An 18,173-nucleotide genomic window follows, 5' to 3' on the forward strand; every position below is an offset into this window, starting at 1 on the left:
CTGCAATGGAGCTATTTCATCACTCCTGCATTGGCAATGGCACTGTGTATTTTGCATGTAATTAGCATTTTTTGTTTTTACAAACTGGAGCTCTCTTGCCTTGAAACACTGAAGTCTGAATAGAGAAATGCATATAGCTATGAGAAAAAAAAAAAAGTAAAGGAAAGGTACCAGTTATTTTGAAACTAATTTCACTGCGAACTGTACCTGTAATTGTTCAGATACAGATTCACATTCTGACATTAGCTCTGGTATAATTTCACCCTGCTTTCGGAGCTCTTCCAGTTCCTTTGAAAACATAAAAGAAAAAATATTAGTGCAAGCTTCAATTGAGAACATAATGAAAATTTGAAAGGATGAAATGGCTTTGCATATTTTATTGTATTCTGCACAGTATTTGGATGGAAAATAATCAAAATAACCTGCCTACATTCCAAAATTGTTAATTTTCTAGAAGGATACATTTTTTCCCTAAATTTTTTACTTTGCATTTCTAAAACAGGCAATGTAATCCCACCTCTTGCATGAATTCCATGAATTATATTAATAAAATCTTAAACTAAACCATGTAACTATGCAAAAGATGCATTAAATACCAGAGAAATCTGAATGGCTGTAATGCTACGAGCAATTTATAGATGGTAGCAAAGAGCATATTAGACTATTGCAATGACATATGACAGCAAAAAAAGGCCAGTGGCTTTACCAGCTGCACATATAGAGACATTATTAGAGAACACAGGTGCAATGGGCTTTCCACCATGGCACAGCTCTGAGAACCATCACCTTACCCCTCCCTCAAAATCTGTATTTGGTTCGGGCCTCACTACCCAAATTGAGCAGACTTGATGAAGGGAATTAATGGAAAGAGCAACAGAAGGAACCCATGTCTCTGTTGGAAATTAAAACAACTTGAGAATAGTGCAAGATCCTCCTCCAGAAACTGCCCATGATGATCTCAGGAGAATGCAGGGGTGTACCCCTGGACTACCTGGATCTGTGCAAATCATTTAGCACCGTTCCACACTTGTCTCAAGTTCCAGCCTTGTCTCAAAACCAGAGAGATGTGGAGTTGGTGGAGGAACCACTTGGACAAGCACCTCCTACACCAGGAGGGTACCAGCAGCTTCTCTTACGAGGCAATGCCATGAGCACAGTTCACATGGGCTTGGATTCCAGACCATGAAAGATTACTTATGGGTAGTTTAGAGCTAATTGAGAACATGCTAATGTAAGCATGAATTTTTAAAACAAGTTAGTATATTTTCAGTCTAAGTGGAAGATGGGCTCGTAAAATTCAGAAGTCGATCAATTTTCTGGTTCATTTGGTACAGTGAAAACAGGAATCTTGAGAATTCTAGGAGAGGATAAAGGCTGTTATATATGCTACTGCCACAGAAAGGTTGGGAAGACAGCATTTCAATTTCCTTTGAAATAAAGGGCTGAAAAACACTGTATTTATGACAGTATCAAAATCCATCTCCCTAAACTATTTCCTTTCACCACCACAAAATCCCTTAACAGCAGAGCTTTTAAGAGCAGCAGCAGAGATGCTGTAATGGCACATGGCAAACTTTACTGCACTGCTTTTCCTCTTCAGCCAGCACAGAACATTTGGTCAGTGTGACAATGGGAAAAAAAAGAGCTTCCCAGTGTTTTCCCCACTGTTCTGGGGTTCCAAGCCATCATCCTCCTTAGAAAAATTAACACCCTTAAAAATTAACATTAATGTCAAAAATGACAAAGTGGAGTACTCTAGATGAATCTGAATTTCTCAGTCTTGGCATTAGTCCTGAGATGAGAGTGAGACCATAAACCACAAAGCTGCAAACAATGAGCCATCCAGAAAAGAAACAAGACTTGTTACACAAATGCCAAATTATTTTCTAAATTATGTCTTTTTAACGACAATCCTGATGTCTACAGGAATTTTTGTCATGGGGAAAGTCAAATCAGCACACATCTCTGGCACTGGGCACCAAGTTTCACCACTGCTCTTCTACAAGGACAAGTGTTGTGTACATAAAAGCACCCTTTTCTAACCCCTGCCAAGTTACAGAGTGCAGCCACAGCACAGAACACATCATGAAACTTGGATGGACAAACACAACCAAACAAGGGACTGTACATGGAAAACCTAGAAACAGGCAACACCCCAAGACATCAGGCTGCTTCTGGTGGCAGGTGAGCCACTCCATAAATCTACACCCAAATATGACAGTTCCACTCAAATATGAACATGCTATTTCTGTGTTTAGGGCACTCACGAGCTCTTTGTCCTGAAGTTCTGTTTCCAGTTCCTGAAGACGTCTACTCAACTGTGCATTTCTTTCCTTCTCTTTATTGATTTCATTGCACTGTTCCTCCAGTTCTTCAATCTTTAAGAAATGTCAGACATTAGGCAAAATTTTTCAAATTTATGAATATCTGGGGCAGAATACAGCTGATGAAATGGACATGGGATCTGTTTCCTATATCATAGCATTTGATTTACTGCAACCAAATTATCACTTCTTTCCTTCAAAAGAGTCAATTTACACATCCACTAGGAAACCCTGGGTCTGTATTTATTCTCTCTTACAGTCTCTCTTATAAGTACTCAGGAATGCACAAAACACTGAGCTGCTAAAATAAGTGGAACTGGGGATAAAATCTGCACTTCACTCCTATGAAGCCAACACAAGGCTACAAGGAATGGGTTTTCTTAACACATTAGGAAAAGAAATCTCTTGGGGGCTGTTTATTATTCTAGCTGGTGTATGAGGAACACAACATCAAAACTCTGGGGGAGAACCAGTTCAGAGCAACATCTGCTGCTTTGTTCTCTCACCCAGGGATGTGCTTTGCTCTCTCCAAACCTCCTGCTGGAGCTCTGGACTCAGCTCCCAGGAGATGCAGCTCCCACAGGCCGATGGACCAGCTCATTAAAGTATGTGCTTTAATTCTCAGCTTCATGTTGCTTTGGGATTATAACTTCCTTCATTTGAAGGTAGAGCAGTATGCAAAAAATTCTGACCCAATTAATAAAGGAGAAGGAACTTCCCAGGGCACTGCAGTGGTGCAATGTGAGCACTGAGCAAGGAACCTACTTGGGAAAACCTCAGAAAACCTCCCTGTATAGAGAAAGCACATTATACAGACAGCACTGCTGCACAGTCGGGCTGGTCACCAGCATGGGGACTTTGAAGAGGCAGTAAGGTGGTGTTTTAATAATCTCTTTTCTAGTACAGCTACTGGAATGTGGCATGTGGTGATGAGAACAACTTTTCCCTGCAAGAGTACAGAAGGGGAAACAACTACCCTGCAAATGATGATTTTCCCATAACACACTGTTCCACTGTACTCTCACTTCTCCCCTGTACACAAGAGACTGGATATAGGAACTCAAATCATGTAACAATTTATATTAATTTGTTAATGTAACATCAGTTAATACAGCTTTGGTTTGATTTCTGCATTACCACTGTGCACCCATAAAACACCAGTGAATAAACAGGGAGTATTGACTTCAGAAAAAAGGGTGTTGTTCCACAAGGATTTTCAGTGACAACAAACAACCCAAACCACCTCCAACACTGAAATACTACCTGCAGCCTACTGACACACAAAAAGACATGAAATTCCTTCCCTCTTCAAAAGCAAACACTAAACAAAAAAATATCCTCACCAGACTGATACAATCTAATCTCTATTTTAAATGTCTCAGTGATCCATCTAAGCAGCAGGAAAAGGATCCAGCTTTTCCAAAAGCATTTAGGATGAATAGGGCAACAAAGTATCTCTGCAAAAGCCATGCTGATGGAAACCAGGATCCCCCATGCCCAGGATCCCTTGTGCCCATAGGGGCTGCTGCAGACAGCACAGTATTATCTGAGAGATGGTACTGCTGACTACTCTAAACCTCCACAGATTTAAACTTCTGAGTTATTCTCTGCTGCAGCCATTGCTAACCCTGCATCTTATACAACTGAGAAATGTGCTCAGTAATGAAGGGGGAAAGGCTTTTGATGATGCCTTTGGCAAGTTTCTGGATGAGATGTGCCAGGTGTTAGCACTGGAGGATCAGGCTCACAGCCCGCAGTGCTGAGGAAATAACTCACATCCTCATTCCCCTGCACACTCCTGAGATTTTTGCTTCTGGGATTTGCTTCTAATCCTGAGTGCTTCCCAGGCTGGGTTCCTGTGGGTAACCAGGACACAACGTCGCCTTCTGCTCATTCATGTCTGGCAGTATTTAAGCGAGCTTTGAAAGGGATATGCAACACCAGTCCCACTTTTAGAACCTTTCTGCTTCCTCACCCCAGCCAGCAAGCCCTGCTGGCACCAAGTCTCCCAAATCCTGATGCAGGAACTTCAGGTGATGCAGCAGCTCCTCTGCTCCCTCCCTGCCCACTGTGTGCGGAGGGAAGCAGCTGCCTGAGCTCCCCATCCACCTCCCTTTCAAAGGCCAACCCATCTGCCAGCACACAGCCAGAGCTGCAGAGCTCCCAGAGAGCCGTGGTGGGAGCAGCTGGCTGGAGGGGCCCTCTCCTGTGGCTGTGTTCTGCTACCTTGCCCCTCAGCTGGTCGTTCTCCTCCTTGCAGGCTGAGAACTGCTTCTTCCAGTGCTCGATGCTGGCCGCCGACTCCTGCAGGGCCGTGGACAGCCGCGCGTTGCTCTCCCGCAGCGACTGCAGCTCCGTCTCCCACTTCTTCACGTTGGATGAACTGAGAAGAACAGGACACCATGAGCTGGTTTCACCTTGCATCCCTGTGAGTTGTTATTCTTTACCTGCCTGCAAGCTCCCCCACCACGGTGTGTTCACCATTAATTTGTTGCAGGAAGAGCACTCAGATGTGTGTACCTGCCTTTAGCCATTACATTCCTACGGAGAACAAAAGCCTTCATTTGACTGTCTCTGTCAAAACAAAGGGATCTACCAACCCCAGCAGCAGTGGCTGTGTCTGGAGCACAAGCCCTGCTGTCAGAGCAGGCTGTGGGGTCCAGCTGCCCACTTGCACACAGGGGTCTCACCCTGGCATGGTCCCTGACACCTCTGAGCTGCGTGGCTGCAGCACCTGGGGCTGGGCACCTGGCACCCTGCAGCACAGCCACTCTGCACATCTGAGATGGCACAGCAATTCCGAATGGAAGATTCCAGGGGGTTGACATGATCTATATTTGAATTTATTTTAATGCTGAGTCTTAACTATAAAAGTGTTACATAATGCTGCAGAATTAAACTACTCATTCCCCAAAGCTTTGAGCTGCAGCACAGAGCACAAGATTAGAGGGTGAACGAGAGGAAGGCTTTGAAACTCCCTGTGTGCTACTTGCTGCCTGCCTGTGGAGGTGTCTTCAGCAAGAGGAATGAGCTCACATTGCTGTTTGAAACAGGTTAAGCTACTGAAATGTCAATAAAGAGAGATGTTGTACTTCAAACATAATATATGCAGCCTTGGAATTGCTCACTGGATAATGCTGCTTACAGTGATGCTTTGTTTTTTAAATACCTTTTTAAGAGTAGCTTGATCTTGTTAGATTTTCTTTCCATTCACAGATACACATTCACATGCAAGAGGCAGACAAGGCAAGATCCCAGTAGAGAATTACTCTATTTTAATGTTGTAGCTTTGCATATTGCAACGCCTGTATTTTCACTACAGCTGCAAATTACTCTTCTCAGCATTTTCAAATTATTTATCAAAGCAAATAGCAAAAAATGTGATTTCAAGGGGCTCTGTCCACAATTTAGAAATATCCCCTAAGACTTCCAAGCACTCTGATGAAATTATACTTCTCACTTCAACTTTTTATGATTGAGTTCATTTCCTTTCATAATTTTAAATATCCATATCTATTTTAATCAAAGTAAGTGCAGCAAACTCAAAGAGGAAGAAAGATTGGCTTCACATGTTATCAGCAGCAATTGCTCCCCTATGGCTTTAATGTTATTTCTGTAGTTCTAAAACTTTGTAAAAGAAGATGGTTATAATAGTTGGCATCAGCAGAATAAAAGAGAGCTTATTTCTTCACAAACTACATCAGGAATAAATGAAATGGGAAACATTTCTCAACTGGATGCCAGGAGATACTTGCTAAAATCTGTTCATTCCTCCATTCTGCGGCACCATTTAAAATTAATTACAATCTGAATAATTTCTGTTAATATCATTATCCACCAGATAATTACAGCACACTTTTCCAATGCAATTTAGGTTCTACAGAAACTTCACCTTTGGGCTAGAGCAATTTTTAATTTATCATTCTCAGATTTGAGATGTGCCTCAGCAGGGCCACCATGAGATGCCTTCTCGTCGTCTGTGCCATTCACACTTGAAGCTCGAGTGGAAGATGGTGTTTCACGTCCAGACTCCTGCAGCACAACACACAAACGAACACTGGGTGTCTCCTGCATCTCCTGCAAGACCACAACACCAATTTCTCTGTAATCTTGATCCCACACCACTTGGCTGAGACCTCGGCTCTCCTGGCAGAACAGTGGTAACACACACATACCCTTTTCATCTTGGCTGCAAAGCTGGTCTGTTTAAAAAGAACGAAAAAATTACAATGATACACAAATGGAAGTTTAAAGTGTTCAAAATTTTAAGAAGTTTTTCCCTGATAAGGCTTGTGTTTTTCAAAAGTTGTTTGGTTTTTTAAAATAATGAAACAATACAGCACACAAAGTACAGACAAACAAACAAAAACAGTATTGCTCCTCCAAAAATAAACTATTCACACACTGCTTGGTGCTGACCACCAACAGAGAACAAAGTGAACTACAAAGAACCATGGTCAAAGTCTACAAAATGAGTATCCAAAGTGGGCACTCGGATTGATATTTGTGGGCCCCACAAAGGGGGTGGTTGCAAGACTAAAACCATTCAGCAGCTTTTCCTGCCTCCAAGCATCAGCCCAGGCCAGGAACAGCTGCTGAGCAGGGCTCACTCTCACCTAAGGCACTGCACAGGGAAATGCAGCCAGCCCTGCAGAGAGCTGGGACCCCATCTCCACTTCTTCAGCCTGGAGGAGACGCAGACCCTGCTGGGCTCTGGGCACCAGGAGAGGGCACGGGGCAGAAATGCAACACAAACTTCTTCCAGCCCCTCTCCAGCCCCTGCTCCCACACCACAGCTGCCCAGGGACACAGAGTCAGGCTAACCAAATGCCACAGAAGTGGGCTGGACAGATAACAGAGAAGGATATTGATGAATCTCATTTAGTGCCTGCTGAAGCACTACACTGACTGACTTCCCAGTGACTCAAACTGTGTTTAACAGTACAAATCAAAGGATGTATAGCCTTCCCCGTTATTAAAAAAGTTGTAACAGCTCAAGGACTGCTGAAAAAAATTAGATTTAAATGAAAGTAAAGAGCATGGATAAATGAAAAATATTCTTCTGACAATGCTAATGTCCAGCAGCTGACAATTACCTTCAGCAATCTCCATTTTATAGACTTTAAGCTGGCTGCCAGAAGCTGGCATAGTCCATTTGAAAATTTGACTTTAAATTATTTATCCTGTATGTGTACAGGTATTAAAGCTAAATTACAAACCTGTGAATGATTGCTTGAGGTTTCAATTTTCTCTTGAGATCTGTCTCTTGCAAGTTTGGCAGCTTCTTTTACTTCTTGGAACTTCTCTGCAAACTAGAAAAAGCATGGAAGATATTTATTAACATGATTTATCATCTATTAAACCATTAAGATTGCTATCTTCATATGGTATAGATGTCCAAAAATGAACAACTAATTTTATTAATTTAGAATTTTTGGCAAGAAAAAACATTTTAGTTCTTTGGCAGGATGGTTCTTCCAAAAGAAGCGGGGGTGTCTAAAAGAGGAACATCTCTATAACTCTGGCCAACCACAGTAAAAGCCCATGGAGGAAAAGGAACTGTTGGTGTCTCTGGTTTGATTTGGTTCTGTTTATTTCCTCCCCTTTCTCTGTTTCCCTCGGTGTTGACAGTGTATTAAAGACAAAAGTATGAGACATATGTTTGGATAAAAATAGTATCAATGTCTTCTATTCCTAAGAGCAAGTGAATTCAATTAAAGAATGCAAATAAGTTCATTTGCAGGAGGTAAGCAAGGGATTATCAAGACATAGGAAAAAGGAGAAGAAGGTAGGTCTCAATGTATGATGGACTCATATGAAAACAAGCTTTTCTGCTCTAATTTTCTTATTACTTTCAAAAATAAAGGTAGAAGACTTCAGATAAAGGCTGGAGTTCTTCCTGTAAGAGGGATATATCAAATTGGGAGAGGTGAGGGAAAGGAAAGATGAAGATGGAAGGCAACAATCCCAACCTCTGTGAGTTGCTGTAGGACATCTGCTCCAAAGCCAGCCTGGCATTTTTGGAATACAAGTGTTATCACAGCCAGTCAGGGTTGCAGGGCTTCAAACACTTTAAGCAGTGTTTAAAATTTTTGAGGAGGATTACAAAGATGGAAAAAAAGGTATAATACATAATATATTTTTTAGATTATGATGTATCCACTATAAGAACAGGTAACTTTATCTTTCAGCTAAAACTGCTAGGTCCTGCTTGCCTGTATTTTGAAAAACTTGAAATGCTAGAAAGGCAAGCCATTTTAGAAATAAAAATATAAACAGGTATATTTATTGCACAGTTTGTGACAAAAGGATTGCCATTATATCCTTGGATAATTCAGAACACTTATGAAAAAATTGTAAATAAAAGCATGAAAAAACCATCCAAATTTACGGCTGAAGAATAGAAAGAATCATTATTCACTTAGCAATCTTGCCTTCTAATTTACAGCAGGTATTTAGCACGCTCTCTCAGTAAAATTTGGACTGTAGAGACCGATTAAACAAATTTTCTCCATTTGGTCTAAAAGCAATCTGGATTTACACGTGTAGCGCACACAAATGGCAATTCCCAACAAACACACACACACATCACAGTTAAACCCCAGGGATGGGAACATTCTGGGAGGTGAGTGATGCTCTGGGTGCTGGTGGACGGGGATGGAGCTCTGGGCTCCAGCTGACACGGCGCAGGCACGGCAGTGCCCTGGGATGCAGCACTGCCATGGGATGTCATTGCACCACTTGGCTTCATTACCTCTCCAGCACTCCACAGATCGTTAGCAACAACCACATTACATTTGTGCCTTTAGTGATTTAACTCCAACTTTACACAAAGCATCCCTCCTGCTGTGACAGAGCAGCGATAACCAGCTGATTATTTCTAAAATATTATATCAACTGTAAGTTCTACATTTGTGTTTCTTGCGGATAGTGTAAGGCTGTTTTGAGTCTGTCTTTTATAATAAATCTTTCTCTTTTACAATAAATCTCTTCATCTTATGTATGAAAAATTTATGAGGGTTCTTCATGGACGATACGAAATATGAGCAGACAAAAAGAATTGGAAGTGATCTATCAAATTTTATTTTGCAGCTATCTTTGTAAAGCACACAGGAGACTGCTGTGAAAAATTATGTGAGCTGGGAAGAAAAGGACATTTTTCCACATTTCCATAATAAAAAATTGCATATGATTGAGCAACACTAATCTTCAATACTAACCCAATAATGACCTCATTGCATAAACGAGATCAGTCATGTCTCTAGGTCACCAACACATATATTAAACACATTTGCATTTAGAAAGTGATTGCTGTTCTGAGAGGGGCAGTGCCAGCCCCAGCTCTGCAGCACTGCAACACCCATTGCAAGGGAGCAGAGCAGGAGGCTCTGGAGCCACCCAAAACTCGAGGCTGTCTGACAGTATGGTACAGCCACAGGGCCAAATCACCATGAGAAATCAGATTTCTCTCTAGTAACCAACTGCTTCTGCCCCAAACACAAATAATTGACAAATAATTGGTACCACAAAATCATGCCCCACCTCCAAGGTCTAAGCTGACTTTGAGCCATCAAACCATTAGAACAAAAGGGAGTACTTAATGAAAGTCAAATTCCTAATAAAAAGTGTGTTGAGTAAATTAAAATTTGGTGTGGTCTCAAGGAGCGAAGAAAATCTAAATACCCAAACCCAACTACTACAGAATTCATAATGTTTCTCCTCCTTAGGTCCATTGCTTGCCCTCTGGCAAAGTCACCAAAATCAACAAAAAACCCCACAAAAACTGGAGCAGGAGAGATGGCAACTGAATATCACCCCAACAGTCCATCATGGATTATAGGATGTGCCTTCCCACGCCCCAGGAATCTGTGTGACTAAGCTGCAACACAGAGAAGATTTGCTGCTCCCAACACTTGTGAAGCCTTTTGGTCAGGCAGCTGCAGCCACGAGTACTGCTTGATTAGGAGTCTTGGCCAGTGAAATTTAATGGGGACTTGAGGATGCTTCTGTGCATTGCACAAATTATTTAAAGGCTGTTCAAATCCACAGTGAGTTTGTCACCAGAAGAAATATATAAATATATATATATATATGTATATTCAAATAGACCTCCTTAGCATTTTATACATTAAAAAGCATGATTGTGTATGCATAAATTTTAAGCTCCTGGTCTGGCATTATATTTTATGTCTCCTACTGACAAATTGTGCCAGTATTGGATGAAACAGCTGCTCCCACCCAAAGCAGGCTCATAAATATTTCATCTCCCTCTCGGTTTGCAGGAGGCTGGGTGATGTGACAGCCCCGGGGAGCACGGCTGTGCCTGACCCACAACACACACGGGCTTTTCCTGGGGCGAGCACGGGGCAGAGGGGCTCCCAACAAGACTATTTACCCCAAAAGTGCCCAGTAATTTCCTTTATCCCAGCCAGGGCGTGTCCAGCTCTGATGCCAGCTGGACCAGTGGCTGTGCTGTGTGCTGGGGCAGAATGCCCCGAGCCTGCTGCCCTGCAATGCAGTGCCTGGCACACAAAATGTGCAGGAGTGCAGAGAAATAAAGTCCAGGGCTTCCCAGGGGCCAGAGGCAGCTGCTTTATGATGTGCAAAGTCTGGCTTTACTGGGTCTCTCACCCATATAAATCTTTGTCCCTGTGCCCTTGACTACCTGCAGCTCCTCATATATAGCACGGCTGCCTCAAAGCACCCTGAACAGCAGCAGGAATCTTCCTTAACCACTTGGTGTGCAAAATTCAGCAGCACCTGTGCAGCACCAGCCCTGCCTGCCCACCCACACTCGCTGTCACTCCCTGGGGTTCCTGCTGCAGCAGGGTTTGAACAATGCACAGGGTGGGAAGGAGGAAAGGAGGGTTAGCGAGTCCTGCAGAAGGGGAAAAGGACCCTGAGTAGGACATCAGCTTTAAGCCCTGGGATTCTCCCAATCAATGTGAATGGTAATTAGGTTACTGGGTCACAGAATGCAGTTTTCATTAATGGCTCATGTTTAATTTGAACTGCTTTTCCCTACAGGTATGGATTAATGCTTTAAGTATCTCAAGAGAAGCAAAGCATTAGAATGAGGCAATATCTTTTATTAGGCCAACCAATATACTTAAAAATGCAGGCATTTTTAGGCATGCTAACCTCTTCTCCTGCCTCATTATTTTACATTGCTTTCAATGGACATTTTTCAGCTTTATTTATTTATATTTATTTTAAGCCAGGGCTATTGATCTCTGGTTTAGGGGAGTTTTAGTGTGCCCTTCCAATTCCTGACTAAGCACTTCAATTATTTCCCGTAAAATAGGCAAGCTTTAATTTATATCTTTTATAAGAGTATAATGATATTAATATAAAATGAAACTTGATTTTACTATTCCCAGTACACTTATATAGCTGTAATCTCACTCTCAACTCTGATCTTTCTTACTAATGGCTCAATAATTAAACTGAGAAGTACAGACAATAAAGGAGTATCTTTGTCCCATTGCTTTGCATGATGGTAATGAACTAGATTTTCTTGTATTTTTCAGCTAGATAACTGTCAGAGTTTTGGTGTGTTTTTTTTTTAATCATCTCAAGCAATTTTTAGAAGTGTCACCCTTAAGCTCCCTTTCAATATTCTGACCAGAAAAAGTCTTTTGGCTGATTTGGAAAGCCTTTCATGCAGGTAGAAGGTTGTATTTTGGGCAGTGCAAACAAATGTACAGAGTGACCTGGGAAGAAACACAGCTGGGCTGGTGTCCCTGTACCCACGTTATTCACACTGGCTCTAGACTGGCCACGTGAGCACTGAGCTGATACCAGCAATGCATTTCTTCTGAGTATGTGTTTGATAAGGTCTGCAGAACATGGTAAAATTTCTCTGATTAGAGTGCAAGGTCCTCCAAATGTACCTCCTGCCTCATTGCAGTGAACCCAGGGCCTTATTTTATTATTTACTTCTCTTCTTCTGAGCCAGACCCAGCAGCAGCTGCTCCATGTGAGACATGGTGCAGGTTTGGCCCCAGTCTGCCACTGAGGCACCGTGGGGTCTCGTATCATGTTACAGAGGTGTAATTTCAGTAATCCAGGATTAAAAACTACTACCCAGAGGTGCAAATTCTCCCATTCAGTGTTCAAAGGTTACATTATATCATGCTTATCAGTTACTCAAAAATAATTATTCCCTTAGGTCTGTTTTAATCCTCCTCTATTTCCACTTATTTTATTAGCTACTATGAACACCTCTTTGCCCTAGGAGTGAAGGAAATGCACAGGTGAAATGAGCAGTCCTGTACACCTGAGTAAGCATCATAAAACATAACCATCTCCAACAACTCATTTTTAAAAAAGCTTTGCCTTTATTGTCCCCAAAGAACAGACTAATGCCGTGGCACTTTTATGGGCATCCCAAGTCCAAAAATAATTTAACACATGAAAAGTAAAATAACTTTTAAGAAACACTTGCAAAAATGCAATTCTCTAGAAATTGCAAAAACTTATTAAGACAGACTTTCTAAAATAAATTCTTTTAACTACTTGCTTGATAGGGAAGTACTTCCAGTGCAGTGCTCTGCCTTTGCTGCTTTAGACACCACAAGAAACACCTTCTTCTCCTGACCCTTTTCTTATTAAAGCACAGGAGAGCACAGCAACCTGAGCAGTGTGGCATGCCCAAGGACACGCTGCTGAGGTCACTTATGAAGCCCAGTGCCAAGCAGCCAATGCCTCAGGAGTCAAGTATGTGTGAGGTAAGTGGGGCTTTTTACCTCATGAACAAACAATCACCTCAGCTGCTTGATAAGCACTTGTCAAGACCACTACTTCAATGACAGAGGAGTATTTTCAGGTGCTGATTATTCAGAACAAGAGGCTGCTCTAGCCTTTACAAGCCTGCTAATGCATCCAGTGCCTAATCCAGGGAAGTGTTTCATAATACCAAACTCAGGACGAGGGGTTTGGTGCTAATGCAGAGGCAGTTCTGTCAGCAAGCTGTCCTTGGCTACTCATCGCTTGCCAGCAGCAGCACTCACTGACACCCACAGGCAGTGGTAACTCCAGAGATGGCAATTCTGGAAACTCCAGAGATGGCAATTCTGGTAGCTCCAGAGATGGCAATCCAGAGATGGCAATTCTGGTAGCTCCAGAGATGGCAGTTCTGGTAGCTCCAGAAATGGCAGTTCTGGTAACTCCAGAGATGGCAATTCTGGAAACTCCAGAGATGGCAATTCTGGTAGCTCCAGAGATGAGGACCTGCCATGCTGAGCAGGACCTGCAGTAACACACAGGTTGATGTGCCACTGCAGTACCAAGAAGCCTTTGCAGCCCCAGTACCTTTGTCAGCTGCTGCTCAGAGGGGAAGCCCAGCCCAAAGACGGTGTTGGCTCTGCTGTCTGCCCACTGCCCAAACTTCTGCGACGTTTTAGTGAAGGTCATGTTGGGGGTGATGGTGCTGTTTATGATCACCTGGTCACAAACAGAGAAAAAAAAAAAGAATTAAAACGTGCAAGTCACATCGGAAATGCATATCCTAGCAACGGTATCATCCAAAGCAATTAGCAGGCTAAATTGGGAAATTGCTGTGTTCAGAAGATTTTTTTTTCCAAAGTAAACAGTTGTTTTCTTGTCTTAATTCTTGCAGGAGTTCTGATGCTTTGTCTTGTTTTTCAAAGTACCATCACAGCCCTGCAGTTAAACGTGGCTGCAGGAATGTCACTGAACTCAAAGCAGGGTCAGGAGGCACAAAACTACCCTGGCAGAAATGCAGATGCAAAATCCTTTTTTTTTTTTACATTAGGAAGCCCTACAGCCACTGCCCCAACAGGCACCTCCTTGAGGCCTCCAAGCAGGGCACCACCAGTAACACCTGAACTCAGACCTGAAGGGCAGAGAGATATTTCTGCATATTTCCATTTGTCCTCAGGCCCCCACATGTAGGATACCAGAGACATATCAGAAGTTTCAAACAAAGCCAGAAAATAAAAAACAAGACAAGGAGAAGCTGACAGCTTAACAGGGAGTTTAACTTGGGAGGGTGGTGAAATGCATCACCAGCAATGCATATGCAGTATCAAATCTGGGCCTTGGAACAAATATATTTTAACTAGTATCTGCTTCATCACCAGCAATCCTGAAAACATCAGTGATGCTTGTAATTAAATAGCCAACAAGAAGAAGGCTGGTGGATGAAGTCTCTGAGGAACTTAGTGGAGCAAATACAAAATGTAATCTTGCTAAGAGGAATGAGGTATATGTCAGTTCATTATCAAAAAACTTTATTTTCAAGATACATCATTATATTAGTCTAGCGACTTCTTCCCCTGGAAATTAATTCATGTACAATGTTCTTTCTGCTAGCAGAACAAGAGCTTTCTTTAGTAATTCATACCATCATTTCCAAAATGCAAATTATGCAGTAATTAAGCCCAATCTGTGGGACAGTTTAATTAACATGATCAGGAAGTATCCTGGCAACATCATTTACTATGTATTCCAAGCAGTTTTTTCCTAGGCTATCATTTACGTTTAGCAAAAAGTGTGAATTAAATTTACCAGAGGAAGATCCTTACTTGCTTCCATCCCCTCCCTGACTTTGGACCACTGTGCTGACACTTCCATTTGCTTTCTTAGAAATTACTCAACTTACTTCCCTCCTTTTGCATTATCACTTTCAAACAAACCTATGATTTTCTGCCATTCCCCACCACTGGAAGTTCTACCAGAAGGATCAAGAGAGAGGGGAGCCAGGTGAGTGGTACCCCTGAAACTGTTCTTTGCATGGGAACAAACAGGGCAAGAAAGGGGAGAGGTGACCCTACCACCAGCACATGTCAGCATCAACACCCTCTGCAGGCAACACAGACGTGGCTGCTCCATCCCTGCAGTGCCCAAGGCCAGGTTGGATGGGGCTCTGAGCAACCTGGTCTGGTGGAAGGTGTCCCTGCCCACAGCAGGGGGCTGGAGCTGGAGGGTCTTTGGGGTCCCTTCCAACCTAAACCACTCTGTGATCAGTTTTCAGGGTCAACACTTCCCTGAGTGGCCGGTGCACAGGCAGAGGTATGAGCACAGCTGCACAGATGTGTTCTCCTACAGCTACGTCGTGCCACAGGAACAGCCAACATAAAATCTAAATGCCATTTCAGTACTGTAAATTAAAAGAAAGTCAGAGATTTTATGTAGGGGTTTGACAATGCAAAGGGACTGTGATAATACAAGGATTGCATGGAGAGTCGAAAGAACAGGAAGAAAAGCTACCACCAACCCCAAAATTCAGGATGCTTTCAAGAAACTTTAAAGAAAGTGCTATATGTATATTTATACTTTAAGAAAAATCTTGCATCAGACAGATGAACCACTTATAAATGTCTAGCTTCTCAAGTTATAGAATTTATTTTAAAAACTATAAAATTCCCATAAATTTCAAGTCAGAGAAAGTATTATTTCAGTCCTGCTATGCCTATCAAATTAGACATCTTGGGGAAAAAAAAAAGAATAAAGTGACCAGTTTGATTAAAAGGCAAAAATTTCATTCACTGACAGCTGACCCTGAGAAGAATAAAATTCCTCCATACCTCCTAAAATAATCATTGAGAAAATATAAACATATTAAAAAAGCACACTAAAGTTATCTTTTACAACACAGTTCAATATATGAGACGTGGTAAAAGGAATAATGAAGGCTGCAAGCTGTAAACCAAAGAACTCCTTATAGAGCAATGAAATGCACTACATTAGCTGAGCACCTCAGAAGTTATTTTTTTTTCTATGGCCAGTGGAGAATCCAAGGAAAGGTTGTGGTGAGCACACACCTCTGAGAAACTGACAGTTCATCTGTTAAATTTATAATAAGCTGCTATTAGTGTCTCTACCTTTCCTTTTAAATCCTCCTCTGTCAGGCACTCCAGAAATGCTGCATTCCTACAGAGAAGTGAAAACCTAAGTAGAAGCTTAGGAGATTAAATCAGAGCTCATGTTTCTGTGAGTTCAGAGGAGATGGATGCTGTGGGTACATCACACTAATTCACCCCTCTCCCTGCCCATCCTCACCCCATCTGTACATTCACTTCCCCAGCTCTGGCCACCACTTCAGAGCAGTGACACTCCTCTGGCAAGGGAACAACCACCTTGGCCGTGTTTAGGAGAAAGAAAGGATGCTGTGATTTCAAAGAACAATGAACACTGAGGCTTGCAGGTGCTCCTGCCAGGTAACCCAGCTTGTCCCCACTCCTGATTTTGGGACAAGTCCCAAATCGGCTCTTTGGGACCAGGAGGAGAGTGCCCCCCACCACTCCTCCATCCTCTGGGCAGATGGTCTCAGCTGGGGCAGGAGGCAGGGGGAAGCATTTGTGCCCACCATAAAGGGAAAGGTCAAATAAACTGGGATTTTTTTTTTTTTTTTTTTTGTGAAAGTATGAGCCAGAATTTTCAAATTGCAAAAGGAGAGAAGTAAAAGGGAACTATTTTGCTGCAGGCAGGATGAGCCACCAGGCTCTTTTCCATCCCTACCTGCAATCCAGCATGATAATTCTATAAGAAAAGGCCACTCATCAATTCAAATAAGACCTTATGAAATACTTTGCATTTGGTCCTCATTTGTATAATATACACACAGTGAAATTCCAGCTGCTCCATAAAATAGAATAAACTTGTGGACTTTCATCCAGGATAATGGATTCAGAAGACAAACTACTCTCTAATCAAATGCAATCAATCCCTGAAGTAGTTAAAGAGTTCTCCCTAAAGAGAAAGAGAAGCATAATATAATAAGCACCTTACAGAATAATAAACCCATTCATCATACTCAGTTGTCTACATATTTTTTTTTCAAAATCTGCCTTTGCGCTCACCTACATGCAAATGTACCAGATGGCAAACATTCCCCATACACCTGCATGAGCCAAGCAAGATCTCGTGCTAATTTCACTTCCTTTGGGAGAAAATCAAACCTGAGATCTAAATTTTTATCTGGAGATGACACAGAAGCATGTTCACAGCACAAGGTAGCACTACCTCACCCAGAAATGACTCCAGACATTTAGGAAGGCACTGGGTACATGCATCAGATAAAAGTGAATGCAAATAGGCTGGTGTAGAGCAGAACATCCATGGGCTGGAACACACCCATCCTGCTGCCTTGCCACGGAGAGAAACTGCCAAATAAATCAAGAAGGAAGAGGTCACAAGACGACCGGAGTGAGTAGAAGGAGAAAAACCTGCTGGCATCTCCTGCTGCTCATAATGTATGAGCAGAGCCCACAAATGCAGCTGCTGCTTCTTTCAGGGGGACACTTGCAGAATCTGAAGGGGATCCTGCAGAGCCTGTACCACAACCGTGAACAGCACTGCCCCGAGGAGGAGGATGAACACACAGCAGGAATCTGCCAGGACACACACCCAAGGGCTGATGAGCCATGTCAGCCAGCCCTGCCACCAGCTTCTCTGCAATCAATATATTGGCCAACATATATTTTCAAACGAAATCAACAAAAGTTAAATTAAATCAGAAAAGGACATCTTATTCTAGGACAAGAGTGCCAGATTAGGAATTATTCTGGAATTTCCCCTTTGAAGTCACATCACCTGTTACTCTGTAATAACCACACCTCCAGAAAAGCCCCAAGGCTCCAAGCCATAAGATCCGCTCTTTAAGACTATACTAAAACCTCCCCATTTCATTTTCACACCTCTGAATATGTGCTTCCAGTTTGCAGCCCTTGTGAAATTTAATTTCCTCAACCCACCAGGCTGCTAATCTTCAGTAAAGATGTATCCCAGTCTAAAAACAGAATTGCAGAAAGAAAGAAGCTGCTAATCCTCTGGCCATAGCTATCACAGGCTCAGCAGGTTCTTCCAGCTCATCAAGTCAACATG

The 18,173-nt window shown here is 42.4% G+C and overlaps 1 protein-coding gene across 4 annotated transcripts in view; it reads right to left on the bottom strand.

Moving 5' to 3' along the window:
- HOMER2 (homer scaffold protein 2) overlaps positions 1 to 18,173 on the bottom strand; it is a 58,895-nt gene that overhangs the window by 7,472 nt on the left and 33,250 nt on the right. Inside the window, exons 3-9 of one of the 4 annotated variants that reach the window (XM_021537553.4) lie at positions 13,638 to 13,769; positions 7,544 to 7,636; positions 6,500 to 6,526; positions 6,217 to 6,356; positions 4,551 to 4,707; positions 2,268 to 2,378; positions 208 to 288 (exon numbers count right to left, since the gene is read on the bottom strand). In XM_021537553.4, coding sequence (XP_021393228.1) covers positions 208 to 288; positions 2,268 to 2,378; positions 4,551 to 4,707; positions 6,217 to 6,356; positions 6,500 to 6,526; positions 7,544 to 7,636; positions 13,638 to 13,769 — 741 coding nt within the window. Of the gene's footprint in view, positions 1 to 207; positions 289 to 2,267; positions 2,379 to 4,550; positions 4,708 to 6,216; positions 6,402 to 6,499; positions 6,527 to 7,543; positions 7,637 to 13,637; positions 13,770 to 18,173 lie in introns of all 4 variants that reach the window. The other 3 variants (XM_021537552.4, XM_021537554.4, XM_085588847.1) reach the window with 3 other exon arrangements.

The sequence above is a fragment of the Lonchura striata genome, chromosome 10, assembly GCF_050655825.1.
Source record: "Lonchura striata isolate lonStrDom1 chromosome 10, ASM5065582v1, whole genome shotgun sequence".
NCBI lineage: Eukaryota > Metazoa > Chordata > Aves > Passeriformes > Estrildidae > Lonchura > Lonchura striata.